Genomic DNA, 17718 nt, shown 5'->3' on the forward strand with positions numbered 1-17718 from the left:
GTCAGAATGAAAACATTCCCCTTTGTTACTACCTTCAATGAAGGAGGAGCAAGGCTAGATCACAGAGTGAGTTCATTGTGTGTGAGAGAGAGAGAGAGAGAGCGAGAGAGAGAGAGAGAGAGAGAGAGAGAGAGAGAGAGAGAGAGAGAGAGAGAGAGAGAGAGAGAGAGAGAGAGAGAGAGAGAGAGAGAGAGAGAGAGAGAGAGAGAGAGAGAGAGAGAGAGAGAGAGAGAGAATCTGAACCAGTGTAGCTCCAGTTTCGGTCTGACAGTGTGCCTGGGAGGGCTGCATTCCAGAGCACCATTTCACTGCGCTCTCCCCGATCTGGGCTACAACTACTCGTTACATATTTCAACGTACAGCTTTTTGACTTTTTGTGTGCTCGGATTTCCTTTCCACTTGAACTTATCGAAGTGAAGAGTCGGGCAACCAACTGAAAGGAAGTCTAAACCAACTGGTAAAGTAAGAGTAAACCTCAAACTCTGTTGTAATAGCAGGTTTGTCTTCCTTCTGTCTGATGTAAATCAGAATGTCGTGGCTTTACTGCATGGAGACAGGTGAGACATTCACAAGAGCAATTTTGACTTCTCAACAAGGGTTGGAGTCAACTCTATTAAACCCAGCCCTTGGAATACATTTGAATACTTTCTTGAAAATGATATAAATAATGAGAACCTTTCATAAATCACAGTTGTGCTAGTTTCCTTATTTGACTGATTTGAAATTGACCACAAATCCTGCTTTCAGTTGGTGACTGCCGTACCAAAACATTGTCAATCTCAAGAGTCGGGGCTATATTGGAAAAGGTTTTTAATTCACAGAAAGTAGCATTTAGAAACATCTAACCTGCACACGTTAGCTGCTGTATCACATGGGTGCAATGAAATGACTAAGCTACTGTAACAGTTTTCTTATTTTTATGATGGCAAATCACTGTTCTTGTGTTTGTGTTAAAGGGGTTGTGTGATTCTGCCTCAGGTTGTTGTCGGTCTGTGGTTAAAACTCAGTGCCCACTTATATTGTACTCTTCTTTGTCTGGGAAGATAAGCTATGATGCATATAAATACTATTGGTCGATGTTAAAACTTCTAATATTCATCTGTTTGCAGACGATACTGTTATGTACGCCATTGCCCCACCTGAAGACCAGGTGTTGTCAGAGGTGCAATCTGACTTTGTTGCCTTACAAAATGGCCTGGTTGGTTTATAACTTGTACTTATTGTGGGCAAGACGAAACATATGTTGTTTTCTAATTCTCTCAAAAATGTTTCAGATGGACTACATATTTATTAATTGACTGGTTCTCCCATCGATCGGGTTCCCGTCTATAAATATCTGGGCTTTCGAATTGACCAGGATTTAACGTTTAAAAAAACATACTGATTTAAAGTGGCCTTTTTTATTTTTATAGATCTTGCCTCTACCTTAACAGCAGGAACAGATTGTATTGTCAACTTTCCTGATAGTTCTTGACTATGGTGACATAATTTACCAGTGTGCAGCAGCGATTACTCTTAAGTCTTTGGATGCCGTCTACCATACCATCCTTTGCTTTATCACAGGTGACAGTTTTAATAATCATCAATGCATCCTGTATCAAAAAGGTTGGCTGGTCCTCATTAAAGAACCGTAGATCCCTTCACTATTCACTTTTTGTTTACAACGCTTTACTACACAAGTTTCCAACTTTGTTGTTGAAGTGTAAAAACACGAGTTACCAGATTTGTTGACTGGGTTGGTTAACTCTTGAGATTACTCTGAGGTTTTGTTTTACATTGTGTTGGTTGTTGTATTGTTGTGACCAGGGCACCCTTGTGAATAAGACCATGGTCTCAATGGGGTTTCCCTGAATAAATAAAGAATAATAATTAAAAAATAATCTACTTTAACTACCTCTGCAATATCACTCAATTAGCAGGAGAGAACTAGTCTTCTGCCATTTTTCATTTTAAAGTCACATATATTTCATTGGTTTGCAGGTATACAACTTTGATTATATTAAAAGAATTTGGCATCTGACAACGTTCGCACTCTCAAATTTAAACTTTACATCTTTACATAACATATAGTCAAACAAACATTAATATGTCTTGTAACAATCACCCTGAACTTTATCTTGGGTAATAGTCAAACCAAACCACCTCTGTTTAAACTAGAGTGAACTGCATATACTCTCCTCTCTGAGATGTGTTTGTAAACAGACAGTGTGGTGTAGAGGTATGTGTAGGAGGGAAGGTGCCCTAAGGAATGTCAGTCTATCATTACAACATTCCATTACTCCACTTAGCTAACCTACCAGCAGGTCTGCAGTTCCGCCTCGGAAATGGACAACTCAATATAAGGGATTATTTCTATTGAAGCTGGTTGTGGTAGTTTGGGCTGGAATAACCTGAAACTCTGCATACCTGCATACCTGCATCTCTCTCTCTCTCTCTCTCTCTCTCTCTCTCTCTCTCTCTCTCTCTCTCTCTCTCTCTCTCTCTCTCTCTCTCTCTCTCTCTCTCTCTCTCTCTCTCTCTCTCTCTCTCTCTCTCTCTCTCTCTCTCTCTCACGTGCTCTCTCTCACGTGCTCTCTATCTCAGGTTCTCTCTCTCTCGTTCTCTTTCTCTCACGTGCTCACTCTCTCTCTCTCTCATGTTCTCTCTCTCTCTCTCTCCCTCTCTTATGTTCTCTCTCTCACACGTTCTCTCTCTCTCACATTCTCTCTCTCTCTCTCTCCCTCTCTCTCTCTCTCTCTCTCTCTCAAGAGGGACTCTGAGGAGAGAGCTATCCGCCCTGGTCAAACAATGTGTGTGTAGAATATAGAAAAAACAAAACAATGTATGTATGTGTGCATGTGCGTGTGTTTCTGCAGCAGTGTAACCTTGCGCCTGTGAGAGAGAGGCAAATCCTACCTACATCCTGCATTTACCCTGTACTCTGTCACTATCACTGTCTGATTGAGATCTGGGCTAACAACTACTGGCTCTCCTCTGCTGACTGTATTTTGTCGTAATGTTAAATTATAACCTAACTTAAACAGCATCATAGACAGAGCATGTGCAAGAATTTTGAATATGTTTAAATGTCCCAGAAACATTTTGGTTACAAGCACATTTAAAGACGTAAAGATGACTACTTTAAAAATAAATGGTTCTAAATAGTACCAGAAAGGGTTTCCTTGGCTTGTAACCATAGCGGAACCCTTTTTGGTGCTATATAGAACCCTTTTCTGAAGGGCATCTGTATTGTGCTACAAAATCCCAAGGTGCTACAAAAAAATATTTTCTAAGGTGCTATAAAGAACCATTCAAAAAGGTTCTATATAGCACCAAAAAAGGGTTCCGCTATGGTTACAACCCTTTCTGGAGCTACAGTTGAAGTCGGAAGTTTACATACACTTAGGTTGGAGTCATGAAAACTCGTTTTTCAACCTCTCCACAAAATTGATTTTTAACAAACTATAGTTTTGGCAAGCCGGCAAGGACATCTACTTTGTGCATGACACAAGTAATTTTTCCAACAATTGTTTACAGACAGATATTTCACTTATAATTCACTGTATCACAATTCCAGTGGGTCAGAATTTTACATACACTAAGTTGACTGTGCCTTTAAACAGCTTGGAAATTCCAGAAAATAAAAAAAATGGCTTTAGAAGCTTCTGATACGCTAATTGACATCATTTGAGTCAATTGGAGGTGTACCTGTGGATGTATTTCAAGGCCTACCTTCAAACTCAGTGCCTCTTTGCTTGACATCATGGGAAAATCAAAAGAAATCAGCCAAGACCTCTGAAAAAAAATTGTAGACCTCCACAAGCCTGGTTCATCCTTGGGAGCAACTTCCAAATGCCTGAAGGTTTTATTTTTATTTTATTTTATTTCACCTTTATTTAACCAGGTAGGCTAGTTGAGAACAAGTTCTCATTTGCCAAGATAAAGCATAGCAGTGTGAACAGACAACAACACAGAGTTACACATGGAGTAAACAATAAACAAGTCAATAACACAGTTATAACACAAAAAACTAAATGAGTCTATATACATTGTGTGCAAAAGGCATGAGGTAGGCAATAAATAGGCCATAGGAGCGAATAATTACAATTAGCAGATTAACACTGGAGTGATAAATCATCAGATGATCATGAGCAAGTAGAGATACTGGTGTGCAAAAGAGCAGAAAAGTAAATAAATAAAAACAGTAAGGGGATGAGGTAGGTAAATTGGGTGGGCTGTTTACAGATGTACTATGTACAGCTGCAGCGATCGGTTAGCTGCTCAGATAGCAAATGTTTAAAGTTGATGAGGGAAATAAAAGTCTCCAACTTCAGCAATTTTTGCAATTTGTTCCAGTCACAGGCAGCAGAGAACTGGAAGGAAAGGCGGCCAAATGAGGTGTTGGCTTTTGGGATGATCAGTGAGATATACCTGCTGGAGCGCGTGATACGGGTGGGTGTTGTTATCGTGACCAGTGAACTGAGATAAGGCGGAGCTGAGTAGAGTATTGGAAGCTATTTTGTAGATGACATCGCCGAAGTCGAGGATCGGTAGGATAGTCAGTTTTACTAGGGTGAGTTTGGCGGCGTGAGTGAAGGAGGCTTTGTTGCAAAATAGAAAGCCGATTCTTGATTTGATTTTGAATTGGAGATGTTTAATATGAGTCTGGAAGGAGAGTTTACAGTCTAGCCAGACACCTAGGTATTTATAGATGTCCACATATTCTAGGTCGGAACCGTCCAGGGTGGTGATGCTAGTCGGGCGGGCGGGTGCGGGCAGGGAACGGTTGAAAAGCATGCATTTTTTTTTTTTTTAAGAGCAGTTGGAGGCCACGGAAGGAGTGTTGTATGCCATTGAAGCTCGTTTGGAGGTTAGATAGCACAGTGTCCAAGGAAGGGCCAGAAGTATACAGAATGGTGTCGTCTGCGTAGAGGTGGATCAGGGAATCGCCCGCAACAAGAGCAACATCATTGATATATACAGAGAAAAGAGTCGGCCCGGGAATTGAGCCCTGTGGTACCCCCATAGAGACTGCCAGAGGACCGGACAACATGCCCTCCGATTTGACACACTGAACTCTGTCTGCAAAGTAGTTGGTGAACCAGGCGAGGCAGTCATCAGAAAAACCGAGGCTTCTGAGTCTGCCGATAAGAATATGGTGATTGACAGAGTCGAAAGCCTTGGCCAGGTCGATGAAGACGGCTGCACAGTACTGTCTTTTATCGATGGCGGTTATGATATCGTTTAGTACCTTGAGCGTGGCTGAGGTGCACCCGTGACCGGCTCGGAAACCGGATTGCACAGCGGAGAAGGTACGGTGGGATTCGAGATGGTCAGTGATCTGTTTATTAACTTGGCTTTCGAAGACCTTAGATAGGCAGGGCAGGATGGATATAGGTCTGTAACAGTTTGGGTCCAGGGTGTATCCCCCTTTGAAGAGGGGGATGACCGCGGCAGCTTTCCAATCCTTGGGGATCTCAGACGATATGAAAGACAGGTTGAACAGGCTGGTAATAGGGGTTGCGACAATGGCGGCGGATAGTTTCAGAAATAGAGGGTCTAGATTGTCAAGCCCAGCTGATTTGTATGGGTCCAGGTTTTGCAGCTCTTTCAGGACATCTGCTATCTGGATTTGGGTAAAGGAGAAGCTGGGGACGCTTGGGCAAATAGCTGCGGGGGGGGGGGGGCGGAGCTGTTGGCCGAGGTTGGAGTAGCCAGGAGGAAGGCATTGCCAGCCGTTGAGAAATGCTTGTTGAAGTTTTCGATTATCATGGATTTATTGGTGGTGACCGTGTTACCTAGCCTCAGTGCAGTGGGCAGCTGGGAGGAGGTGCTCTTGTTCTCCATGGACTTTACAGTGTCCCAGAACTTCTTGGAGTTAGAGCTACAGGATGCAAATTTCTGCTTGAAAAAGCTAGCCTTTGCTTTCCTGACTGACTGCGTGTATTGGTTCCTGACTTCCCTGAACAGTTGCATATCGCGGGGACTATTCGATGCTATTGCAGTCCACCACAGGATGTTTTTGTGCTGGTCGAGGGCAGTCAGGTCTGAAGTGAACCAAGGGCTATATCTGTTCTTAGTTCTGCGTTTTTTGAACGGGGCATGCTTATCTAAGATGGTGAGGAAGTTACGTTTAAAGAATGACCAGGCATCCTCAACTGACGGGATGAGGTCAATATCCTTCCAGGATACCCGGGCCAGGTCAATTAGAAAGGTCTGCTTGCAGAAGTGTTTTAGGGAGTGTTTGACAGTGATGAGGGGTGGTCGTTTGACCGCGGACCCGTAGCGGATACAGGCAATGAGGCAGTGATCGCTGAGATCTTGATTGAAGACAGCAGAGGTGTATTTGGAGGGCAAGTTGGTCAGGATAATGTCTATGAGGGTGCCCATGTTTACGGATTTAGGGTTGTACCTGGTGGGTTCCTTGATGATTTGTGTGAGATTGAGGGCATCTAGCTTAGATTGTAGGACTGCCGGGGTGTTAAGCATATCCCAGTTTAGGTCACCTAGCAGAACAAACTCTGAAGCTAGATGGGGGGCGACCAATTCACAAATGGAGTCCAGGGCACAGCCAGGAGCTGAGGGGGGTCGGTAGCAGGCGGCAACAGTGAGAGACTTATTTCTGGAGAGATACATTTTTTTAATTAGAAGTTTAATTAGAACTGTTTGGGAATGGACCTGGAAAGTATGACATTACTTTGCAGGCTATCTCTGCAGTAGATTGCAACTCTTCCCCCTTTGGAAATTCTATCTTGATGGAAAATGTTATAGTTGGGTATGGAAATCTCCGAATTTTTGGTGGCCTTCCTAAGCCAGGCTTCAGACACGGCAAGGACATCAGGGTTGGCAGAGTGTGCTAAAGCAGTGAGTAAAACAAACTTAGGGAGGAGGCTTCTGATGTTGACATGCATGAAACCAAGGCTTTTTCGATCACAGAAGTCAACAAATTAGGGTGCCTGGGGACATGCAGGGCCTGGGTTTACCTCCACATCACCCGAGGAACAGAGGAGGAGTAGGATGAGGGTGCGGCTAAAGGCTATCAAAACTGGTCGCCTAGAGCGTTGGGGACAAAGAATAAAAGGAGCAGATTTCTGGGCGTGGTAGAATAGATTCAGGGCATAATGTGCAGACAGGGGTATGGTGGGGTGCGGGTACAGCGGAGGTAAGCCCAGGCACCGGGTGATGATAAGAGAGATTGTATCTCTGGACATGCTGGTTATAATGGGTGAGGTCACCACATGTGTGGGAGGTGGGACAAAGGAGGTGTCAGAGGTTTGAAGAGTGGAACTAGGGGCTCCATTGTAAACTAAAACAATGATAACTAACCTGAACAACAGTATACAAGGCATATTGACATTTGAGAGAGACATACAGCGAGGCATAAAGTAATCGCAGGTATTGATTGGGAGAGCTAGCTAAGACAACAGGTGAGACAACAGCAGCTAGTCAGCTAACACGACGACAGCAGGTAAAATGGCAATGACTACGCAGAGAGGTGTCGGATTAACTACACCCAGAGCCTGAGTTCGCGGCTGGGGCCGACAGATAAAAATAAACAGAATGGAGTACCGTGATTAATGGACAGTCCAGCAGGCATCAGCTATGTAGCCAAGTGATCATAGTGTCCAGGGGGCAGCAGTAGATGGAACAGGGAAGCCGCGGAATAGTCGCCACACAGCATTTAAAGTTAGTAGCCCGGGGCTAGTGGGAGCGTCTGCTCCGACGGCGGCCGGTTGAAGGCACAGCGGACGGAGTATTCGTCGGCAGACCAGTCGTGGTGGTGTGGCGGGGCGCCGTGTTGACAGAGGAGCCAAGCCAGAAGGCGAAAGAGGTATTGTAGAATTTAGTTTGCTAAATTAGGTACCACGTTCATCTGTAGAAAAAATAGTACACAATTATAAACACCATGGGACCACGCAGCCGTCATACCGCTCAGGAAGGAGACACGTTCTGTCTCCTAGAAATGAACGTACTTTGGTGCCAAAAGTGCAAATCAATCCCAGAACAACAGCAAAGGACATTGTGAAGATGCTGGAGGAAACAGGTACAAAACTATCTATATCCACAGTAAAATGAGTCCTATATCGACGTAACCTGAAAGCCCGCTCAGCAAGGAAGAAGCCACTGCTCCAAAACCGCCATAAAAAAGCCAAACTACGGTTTGCAACTGCACATGGGGACAAAGATCGTACTATTTGTTGAAATGTCCTCTGGTCTGATGAAACAAAAATAGAACTGTTTGGCCATAATGACCATCGTTATGTTTGGAGGATCAAGGGGTAGACTTGCAAGCCTAAGAACACCATCCCAACCGTGAAGCACGGGGGTGGCAGCATCATGTTTTGGGGGTGCATTGCTGAAGGAGGGACTGGTGCACTTCACAAAATAGATGGCATCATGAGGCAGGAAAATTATGGGGATATTTTGAAGCAACATCTCAAGACATCAGTCAGGAAGTTATAGCTTGGTTGCAAATGGGTCTTCCAAAAGGACAATGACCAAAGTTCCAAAGTTGTGTCAAAATGGCATAAGGACAACAAAGTCAAGGTATTGGAGTGGCCATCACAAAGCCCTGACCTCAATCCCATAGAAAATTTGTGGGCAGAACTGAAAATGCATGTCCGAGCAAGGAGGCCTATAAACCTGACTCTGTTACACCAGCTCTGTCAGGAGGAATGGGCCAAAATTCACCCAACTTATTGTGGGAAGCTTGTGGAAGACTACCCGAAACGTTTGACCCAAGTTAAACAATTTAAAGGCAATTCTACCAAATACTAATTGAGTATATGTAAACTTCTGACCCACTAGGAATGTGATGAAAGAAATAAAAGCTGAAATAAATCATTCTCTCTATTTTTCTGACTTAACTGACCTAAGACAGGGAATTGTTACTAGGATTAAATGTCAGGAATTGTGCAAACTGAGTTTAAATGTATTTGGCTAAGGTGTATGTAAACTTCCGACTTCAACTGTATATTGAACCCATGTTCATGATTCTTTATAGAAGCTTTATGGAGAATGGTTCTATAAAGAACCTTCCTCAATCTTAAATGTTCTTTGTTGATCCGTTTAAAAACCTTTTCTTTAATTCTTGTGCCTGATTTATTCAACTGTTCTCAAGGCCATACGTGAATCTTTCACAAGACACCATCACTGGCCATATTCCTGGATTTCCCATACTCGGTCCTTGGGACCGATTGTTTTGTTTTTTGCCCTAGCACTACACAGCTGATTAAAATATTGAACTCTCAGCAAGCTTTGAATCAGCTGTTTAGTGCTAGGGCAAAAACCAAAATGTACATTCCTTGGGGTGGAAACTCTGCCATAGTCATATATAATCTGTAAAGGCATAACACAACAGATTAGATCAACTGGAATGACATTCTCACTCACAGATGCACAAAAAGAACGGTGCGCAAACCTCGCCCCAAAATATTCTAATGAGCAGCTCCCCTACATTTTAATTTGCACTAAAAGAGCAAAGAACCCTTTTGTGAACTGTTAAGAGCCATTGGAGAGCTCAAAGGGTTCTTTGGGTCATTATGGTTCCACATAGAACATCACTCTTCCCCCCAAAAAAACATTGAGGATCCCTAATGTTTTTGTGTGTACCCTGAAATGAAAACTCTTGGTCATTTTAGTTTTTCCCACATTTTTTATTTTTTATGCTGTACTAATCTGTGCCAACGTGTATAACACCAGCACCACAGACATGTTAGGCCACAGACATGTTAGGAATGTCTTTAATAGGGAAGGGAGATGTCCAAAACCGGTTTCCCCTGTTTCAGTTTATTTATTTATTTCTCTCTCCTCAACGATGTAAATCTTCAACAAATGTCTCCCCCTCAGTGCTTCGGAGAGAGATAGAATGTCGAGCAGAAGAGTTCAAGGGAATGAAAAGCAGGGCAGGGCATGTCGTGGAGGGAAGTGGAGTATGTGGGTTGTATTTCATTCAAGACAGTTGTTCCCTCCCTCAAGGGTTCTAGTTTACTCCCTTTCACATATCTTAAATGACTGTGCAGGTGAAGGCTAAGCAATAGCATCATATTGTTTTCACTACTCTTGAAAGCATCTCTGGGTCCTAGAAAAGTACTATATAAATCCAATGTATTTATATCATTTGTAGTACTCATCCAGTCATGGTTAGATTTGTGAAAGAAATGTGAACAGGTTCAAAGGGGTTTCGGAAATGAAATACACCCAGAGTGTTGTTTACATTGAATTTTGTGTCGTTTAGCAGACACTCTTATCCAGAGCGACTTAGAGTTAGTGCGTTCATCTTAAGATAGCTAGGTGGGACAACCACATATCCCAGTCATTGTAAGTACATTTTTCCTCAACAAAGCAGCTATCAGCAAAGTCAGAGCTAGTAAAGTGGTGGGGGTGAGGGGTTAGGAAGGTGTGCTGTGGGATTATTTAAGATACTCTTTGAAGAGGTAGGGTTTCAGGTGTTTTCAGAAGATGTGCAGGGATTCTGGGGGAAAGCTGGTTCCACCATTGGGTGCCAGGACAGAGAAGAGCTTTGACTGGACTGAGCGGGAGCTGCCCTCCCGTAGGGGTGGGAGGGCCAAGAGACCAGAGGTGGCAAAACGGAGTACTCGGGTTAGGATGTAGGGTTTGAGCATAGCCTGAAGGTAGGGAGGGGCAGTTCCTCTTGCTGTTCCGTAGGCAAGTACCATGACCTTGTAGTGGATGCGAGCTTCGAAAGGAAGCCAGTGGAGTGTGCGGAGGAGCGGGGCAACATGAGAGAACTTGGGAAGGTTGAACACCCAATCAGGCTGCAGCGTTCTGGATAAATTGCAGGGGCGTGATGGCACAAGCGGGGAGCCCAGCCAACAGCAAGTTGCAGAAGTCCAGATGGGAGATGACAAGTGCCTGGATTAGGACCTGTGCCGCTTCCGGTGTGAGGTAGGGTCGTACTCTACGGTAGTTGTAGAGCATGAACCTGCAGGAGCGAGTCACTGCTTTGATGTTTGCAGAGAACAACAGGGTGTTGTCCAGGGTCACCCCAAGGTTCTTTGCACTCTGGGAAGGGGGACACCTTGGAGTTGTCAACTGTGATGGAGAGGTCTTGGCCTTTTGAGGAGCAACATTCTTAGGCTGCCTTGGTGTCTGTGTCCTCCTCTCCCTCTTCTTCCTATCTCATCCTCCTCTTCCACAGAGGTATTACGTTCTGTCTCAAGGTTTACAGCATAGGAAGCCATATTTTCCTATCAAATTCTTAGGTGCAGAGCCGCACTGAATTGGTTTTTGCTCATACCAGGATATTGACACCATGAGAATGTAACACAATACACCTCCTCCTCCCCTCACCTTCCCTTACTCTCTGGTCGGTTCTGCCCTCTCTGGTCAAGCGTCAACACAGATGACAGGTACAGGACTGTAGGTGTAGGATTTCAGAGTTGGGCGGTCACATTTTTCCCACAAGAGAAGAGTGTGAGTTTTCCTGTTGAAGTCTTCAGCTCCAGTTATGGGAATACGGACCAAACTAATTTCCTCCATTGAAATACCTGATATATGCGCCTAGGAGTTATAGGTTGATTTGGTACTGTGGAATAGTTTATTATTTGAACTCAGTATATTGACATTTCCCCTCCTCTCTCACAGGTGGATGCTGTGGTGGCCATGTTCCTCTGAGTTTGATTGACAGGCCAAGATGGAGATGAAGGTGTGGGTGGAGGGTGTGGTCAGGGTGGTGTGCGGCCTATCATTGGAGACTTCCTGTCAGGATGTGGTCATCGCCCTCGCGCAGGCTATTGGTCAGTCTTTGTCTGATGTAATTTCCTTTGTTGTTCATTCGTTTCAAAGCTTTTTGAGCACAGTTTATCATCTTATTCCATCCAATCTCACTCCTGTCTTGGTGTGTCTTTTCCACAGGTCAGACGGGTCGCTATGTTCTCATCCAGAAGCTACGAGGCACAGAGAGGCAGCTTGTGGCAGAGGACTGTCCCTTAGAGTCTCTGTCTTATCTGGGTCAGCTGGCCATCGAGGTCCAGTTCATCTTGCGTCGCACAGGCCCCTCCAGCACTGACGAACCTAACAGACCCCCCCAGGATAGGGTCCACCCTTTGCCCAGGCACCCTACACCCGTTCCCTCCAGATGCCGAGAGCCGAAGAAGGCCCTCACTTTCAACCTTGGTCCTTCTACAATCCCCAGAAGGACTAAAGCTAACAAGGCCTGGTCACCTAGTCCAAGGGCCTCACCAGAGCCCAGGGCCTCGCCTGTTCCGTCCCTGGTCTCCCCCACCGCCTCCCCTCCTCCACTCTCCCCGTCCGACCCGTCCAAGGAGGAGGTCTTCAGGCAGGTGCTGCAGCAGCAGGAGATGCTACAGGACCTGGAGTCCCATCTGGTGGCTTTGGAAAGGGAGGCAGAGGTGTGGGAGATGGGGAGGCCTGTAACTCCTGTCCCAGGCCTGAATACAGGCCTAGTAGAGGAGATGGATGTGCTGGAGACAAGGCTGAGACAGAACGAGGCAGAGCTGCATGGGGATTACTGGGAGAAGCAGATGCAGCGAGAGAAGGACAAGGAGCAGGGTATGTAGTCCATTAAATTCCAGTCACTTCAATACACCTATCAATCCCCTCAGGGGCAATTTTGAAAACATATCCTAGGATATCAGTATATGTTACAAATCTCCTACGCACACATAATTTATGCAGCAATAATGTATGTAACCTAGGAATATGTAGGCCTACACTCATATACAGTTGGACCATCCAGAAACTAACACAGATTTGTATTGGCCGTACAGATACCCAGGGACATCTGCACCAACTCTACGCCTCTATGGATGAATATAGCTTCCGGCTCAAGGACCTCCAGACCCATTCATCCAGGCTGGGGCAGGACTTTCGTGTTGAGGCCCACAGACGGAGCTCTCGTCCGGGCACCCCGCAACCAGAGGAGGCCCTGGGAACGCTGATGGAGGAGCTACACAATCGGCTTCAGAAGGGGACAGAGCTGGACATGTCATTGACAGAGACGAAGAAAGCATTGCAGACTGCAGAATTACGGTTACAGGTACAGTTTAATCCATAACCACTGACTGAGTTTTTCCTGAGATCTGACGACTTTCTAGTTCCTATTATGGATGCCGTATGCTTCATGACGATCCCCAATGGGAGTTGAACCATTTCCCTTGTCTCGCCAATAAATCCCTCTTATGTGGAAACTCTAACCTGTCCAATTGTGTTAGATTACTAGCCTACACTCTTAGAAAAAGGGTTCCAAACCCTCTGGAGAAAGGGTTCTATATGGAAACCAATAAGGTTCTACCTGGAACCAAAAATATTCTATCTGGAACCAAAAAGGGTTCTTAAAAGGTTTCCCCTATTGCCGAAGAACCCTTTTAGGTTTTCGATAGCACCTTTTTGTGTGTATGTAGTGTATGTAGCAATCAGACTATAATCCCTTCATTGTGTTCAATGACACAGAAGAACTGACAAAGCCACTCACCGCTAAACGTCTCACAAGAGCTAAACCCAGCGAAAGCAACCTAGGATATTCAGTATAAAAGAGCTTTGTTCAAAGATGGTTGCGTCACATTCTATATAACTTGTTTGGGGATTATTCTGTATATCTGACACTGTAAACCCAGAGGCAGTACATTGTATAACTCGGCAGTCTGGGGGTTAACTGTATCTTGTAATAGCAGGTGAGCAATGAAGAGGAGTTATTGAGCTTGAGAGGACACCTGTAGAATACACCTGTGTTGTCTACCCAGAGATGGAAACTTGCCTTTGGCTTCCTGTGTTAATAATAGAACGACTGCCTTTCCCTAAGCTTCCTTATGGGCCGGTTTCCCAGACGGATTAAGCCTTGGACTAAAACGTTATTTCAATGGACATTCTCCATTGAGCATGCTTTTTAGTGCAGGACTAGGCTTAATTTGTGTCTGGGAAACCAGCCCTATGAGTTTTTTGGATGCTTATCCTCCCCTGAATGTTTTATTCCGCCCCATATGGCTACAAACCTCATTACTAGAGAAGTATTAGATGAGATCCTCCTACATTATTAGAATTTTCAGAAGTGTTATTTTGACCTCATAGTGTGGAAATATCATAAAACCACAGGAAAATAATGTTTTTTAACTGTACTGCCCCATTAACAATCAAGTTTACATGAAACTGTCTATGTTTGACACTGAAATAACATGACATCTTGTCTTTGCCCTCCAGGAGAGGTGTGAGGCGCTGGAGGAGCTGAACAAGGAGCTGAGGCAGTGTAACCTGCAGCAATTCATCCTGCAGACGGGTGTTCCCCCTAGCCCCTCTTACTCAGACCACCCCCTCCCCGACCAAACACACCCGCACCTCCAGCCCATCGCCACACCTTACCTCTGCATAGCAGGACTACTGGAGGATGACTAGACTGACACTGTGACTGTATGCTAGAAGGTATGCTAATATGCTAATATGTTTCATCGGTGTCATGCCAAACTGTTTGATACATTTATTCCTATCTAACCTATTCCCAAATGGCTTTAGCCAGAAGACGCCCCGGGACTCTGAGGGAGGAGCTACACAGCTGGCGGCAGCACAAAGCGGAGCCGGACATGTCACTTGCTGACTCAGTAAAATGCTCATGGGAGCATCTGGACGACTCTCCAATTGCACTGTGTGTGTGTGTGTGTGTGTGTGTGTGTGTGTGTGTGTGTGTGTGTGTGTGTGTGTGTGTGTGTGTGTGTGTGTGTGTGTGTGTGTGTGTGTGTGTGTGTGTGTGTGTGTGTGTGTGTGTGTGTGTGATCTATAGCCAGTGGATTGGTTGACTATTAATACACTATATGCAACATTCTAGTATTAATGTATCTATTAACATTAAAATATTTATGAAATATTAATTTTCTAAAGTTGTACTCCCTATGCAATAAAGATTACTTAATGTATCTCAGTTTCATTTTGTATTTTGATTTAACCAGACATTAATTGATTGACACAGTGCAATATTTCATGAAGGCCTAAAGTCTTAGAAAACAGTGTGCTCCAATGGGAACAGCAGTAGAACCCTTTAGTAACACTTTTTTCTAAAAAGTCCACAGCTGTTTACTGATCATGTTATACATTTATGTAGTAAAGTCATGTGAGTAACTTGACCCTTTCATCACCAAAGCGCTATGGTGAAGTTAGCTTGATGTTCGTTATTGACTTTGGCATATAATAATGTTCATAACTAACGGACACTCAGTGGTGAGAAAATAACTAAGTTGTTATGCTTGAGTAAAAGTAAAGATACCTTAATAGAAAAAAGTTAAAGTCACCTAGTAAAATATTACTTGAGTAAAAGTCTAAACGTATCTGGTTTTAAATGTACTTAAGTACTGCACTCCCTAAAACACTTCTGCGAGCAGGCCTTTCTAATCGACCTAGCCCTGGTATCCTAGAAGGATATTGACCTCATCCCGTCAGTCGAGAATGCCTGGTCATTCTTTAAAAGACATTTTCTCACCATCTTAGATAAGCTGGCCCCGTTCAAAAAACGCAGAACTAAGAACATATATAGCCCTTGGTTCACTCCAGACCTGACTGCCCTTGACCAGCACAAAAACATCCTGTGGCGGACTGTAATAGCATCGAATAGTCCCCGCGATATGCAACTGTTCAGGGAAGTCAGGCACCAATACACGCAGTCAGTCAGGAAAGCAAAGGCTTTTGGGACACTGTAAAGTCCATGGAGAACAAGAGCACCTCCTCCCAGCTGCCCACTGCACTGAGGCTAGGTAACACGGTCACCACTGATAAAACCATGATAATCGAACATTTCAATAAGCATTTCTCAACGGCTGGCCATGTCTTCCTCCTGGCTACTCCAACCCCGGCCAACAGCCCCCCCCCCCCCCCCCACAGCTACTCGCCCAAGTCTCCCTAGCTTCTCCTTAACCCAAATCCAGACAGCAGATGTTCTGAAAGAGCTGCAAAACCTGGACCCGTACAAATCAGCTGGGCTAGACAATCTGGACCCTCTTTTTCTTAAACCGCCATTGTTGCAACCCCTATTACAAGCCTGTTCAACCTCTCTTTTGTATTGTCCGAGATCCCTAAAGATTGGAAAGCTGCCGCGGTCATCCCCCTCTTCAAAGGGGGTGACACCCTAGACCCAAACTGTTACAGACCTATATCCATCCTGCCCTGCCTATCTAAAGTCTTCGAAAGCCAAGTTAATAAAGAGATCACTGACCATTTAGAATCCCACCGTACCTTCTCCGCTGTGCAATCCGGCTTCCGACCCGCTTCCGGTCACGGGTGCACCTCCGCCACGCTCAAGGTACTAAACGATATCATAACCGCCATCAATAAAAGACAGTACTGTGCAGCCGTCTTCATCGACCTGGCCAAGGCATTCGACTCTGTCAATCACCGTATTCTTATCGGCAGACTCAATAGCCTTGGTTTTTCTAATGACTGCCTCGCCTGGTTCACCAACTACTTTGCAGACAGAGTTCAGTGTGTCAAATCGGAGGGCATGTTGTCCGGACCTCTGGCAATCTCTATGGGGTACCACAGGGTTCAATTCTCGGGCCGACTCTTTTCTCTGTATATATCAATGATGTTGCTCTTTCTGCGGGCGATTCCCTGATCCACCTCTACGCAGACGACACCATTCTGTATACTTCTGGCCCTTCCTTGGACACTGTGCTAACTAACCTCCAAACGAGCTTCAATGCCATACACCACTCCTTCCGTGGCCTCCAACTGCTCTTAAACGCTAGTAAAACCAAATGCATGCTTTTCAACCGTTCCCTGCCCACACCTGACCGCCCGACTAACATCACCGCCCTGGACGGTTCCGACCTAGAATATATGGACAACTATAAATACCTAGGTGTCTGGCTAGACTGTAAACTCTCCTTCCAGAGTCATTTTAAATATCTCCAATCCAAAATCAAATCTAGAATCGGCTTTCTATTTCGCAACAAAGCCTCCTTCACTCACGCCGCCAAACTTACCCTAGTAAAACTGACTATTCTACCGATCCTCGACTTCGATCCTCGACTACAAAATAGCTTCCAATACTCTACTCAGCAAACTGGATGCAGTCTATCACAGTGCCATCCGTTTTGTTACCAAATCACCTTTTACCACCCACCACTGCGACCTGTATGCTCTAGTCGGCTGGCCCTCGCTACATATTCGTCGCCAGACCCACTGGCTCCAGGTCATCTATAAGTCTATGCTATGTAAAGCTCCGCCTTATTTCAGTTCACTGGTCACGATAACAACACCCACCCGTAGCACACGTTCCAGCAGGTATATCTCACCGATCATCCCCAAAGCCAACACCTCATTTGGCCGCCTTTCCTTCCAGTTCTCTGCTGCCAGTGACTGGAACGAATTGCAAAAATCGCTGAAGTTGGAGACTTTTATTTCCCTCACCAACTTTAAACATCAACTATCTGAGCAGCTAACCGATCGCTGCAGCTGTACATAGTCCATCTGTAAATAGCCCACCCAATCTACCTACCTCATCCCCATACTGTTTTTATTTTATTTACTTTTCTGCTCATTTATCACTCCAGTGTTAATCTAATTGTAATTATTTGCTCCTATGGCCTATTTATTGCCTACTTACTCATGCCTTTTGCACACACTGTATATAGACTTTATTTTTTCTACTGTGTCATTGACTTGTTTATTGTGTTATTGGCTTGTTTATTGTTTACTCCATGTGTAACTCTGTGTTGTTGTCTGTGTCACACTGCTTTGCTTTATCTTGGCCAGGTCGCAGTTGCAAATGAGAACTTG

At 44.7% G+C, this 17718-nt stretch overlaps 1 protein-coding gene across 2 annotated transcripts; it reads left to right on the forward strand.

Annotated features, from left to right (window-relative positions):
* Positions 1 to 255: 255 nt before the first annotated feature.
* LOC139576288 (ras association domain-containing protein 7-like) lies at positions 256 to 14864 on the forward strand. 2 transcript variants are annotated; one of them, XM_071402216.1, is made up of 6 exons: positions 256 to 462; positions 11587 to 11738; positions 11857 to 12513; positions 12732 to 13000; positions 14158 to 14376; positions 14467 to 14864. In XM_071402216.1, exons 2-5 carry the CDS (start codon positions 11636 to 11638, stop codon positions 14347 to 14349), a joined length of 1221 nt encoding a protein of 406 aa, XP_071258317.1. In that variant the 5' UTR covers positions 256 to 462; positions 11587 to 11635; the 3' UTR covers positions 14350 to 14376; positions 14467 to 14864. The 2 variants fall into 2 exon arrangements, with proteins under 2 accessions (XP_071258317.1, XP_071258318.1); XM_071402217.1 differs by having other exon boundaries at positions 258 to 457.
* Positions 14865 to 17718: the final 2854 nt, after the last annotated feature.

This window comes from Salvelinus alpinus, chromosome 5 (assembly GCF_045679555.1).
Source record: "Salvelinus alpinus chromosome 5, SLU_Salpinus.1, whole genome shotgun sequence".
Classification (NCBI taxonomy): domain Eukaryota; kingdom Metazoa; phylum Chordata; class Actinopteri; order Salmoniformes; family Salmonidae; genus Salvelinus; species Salvelinus alpinus.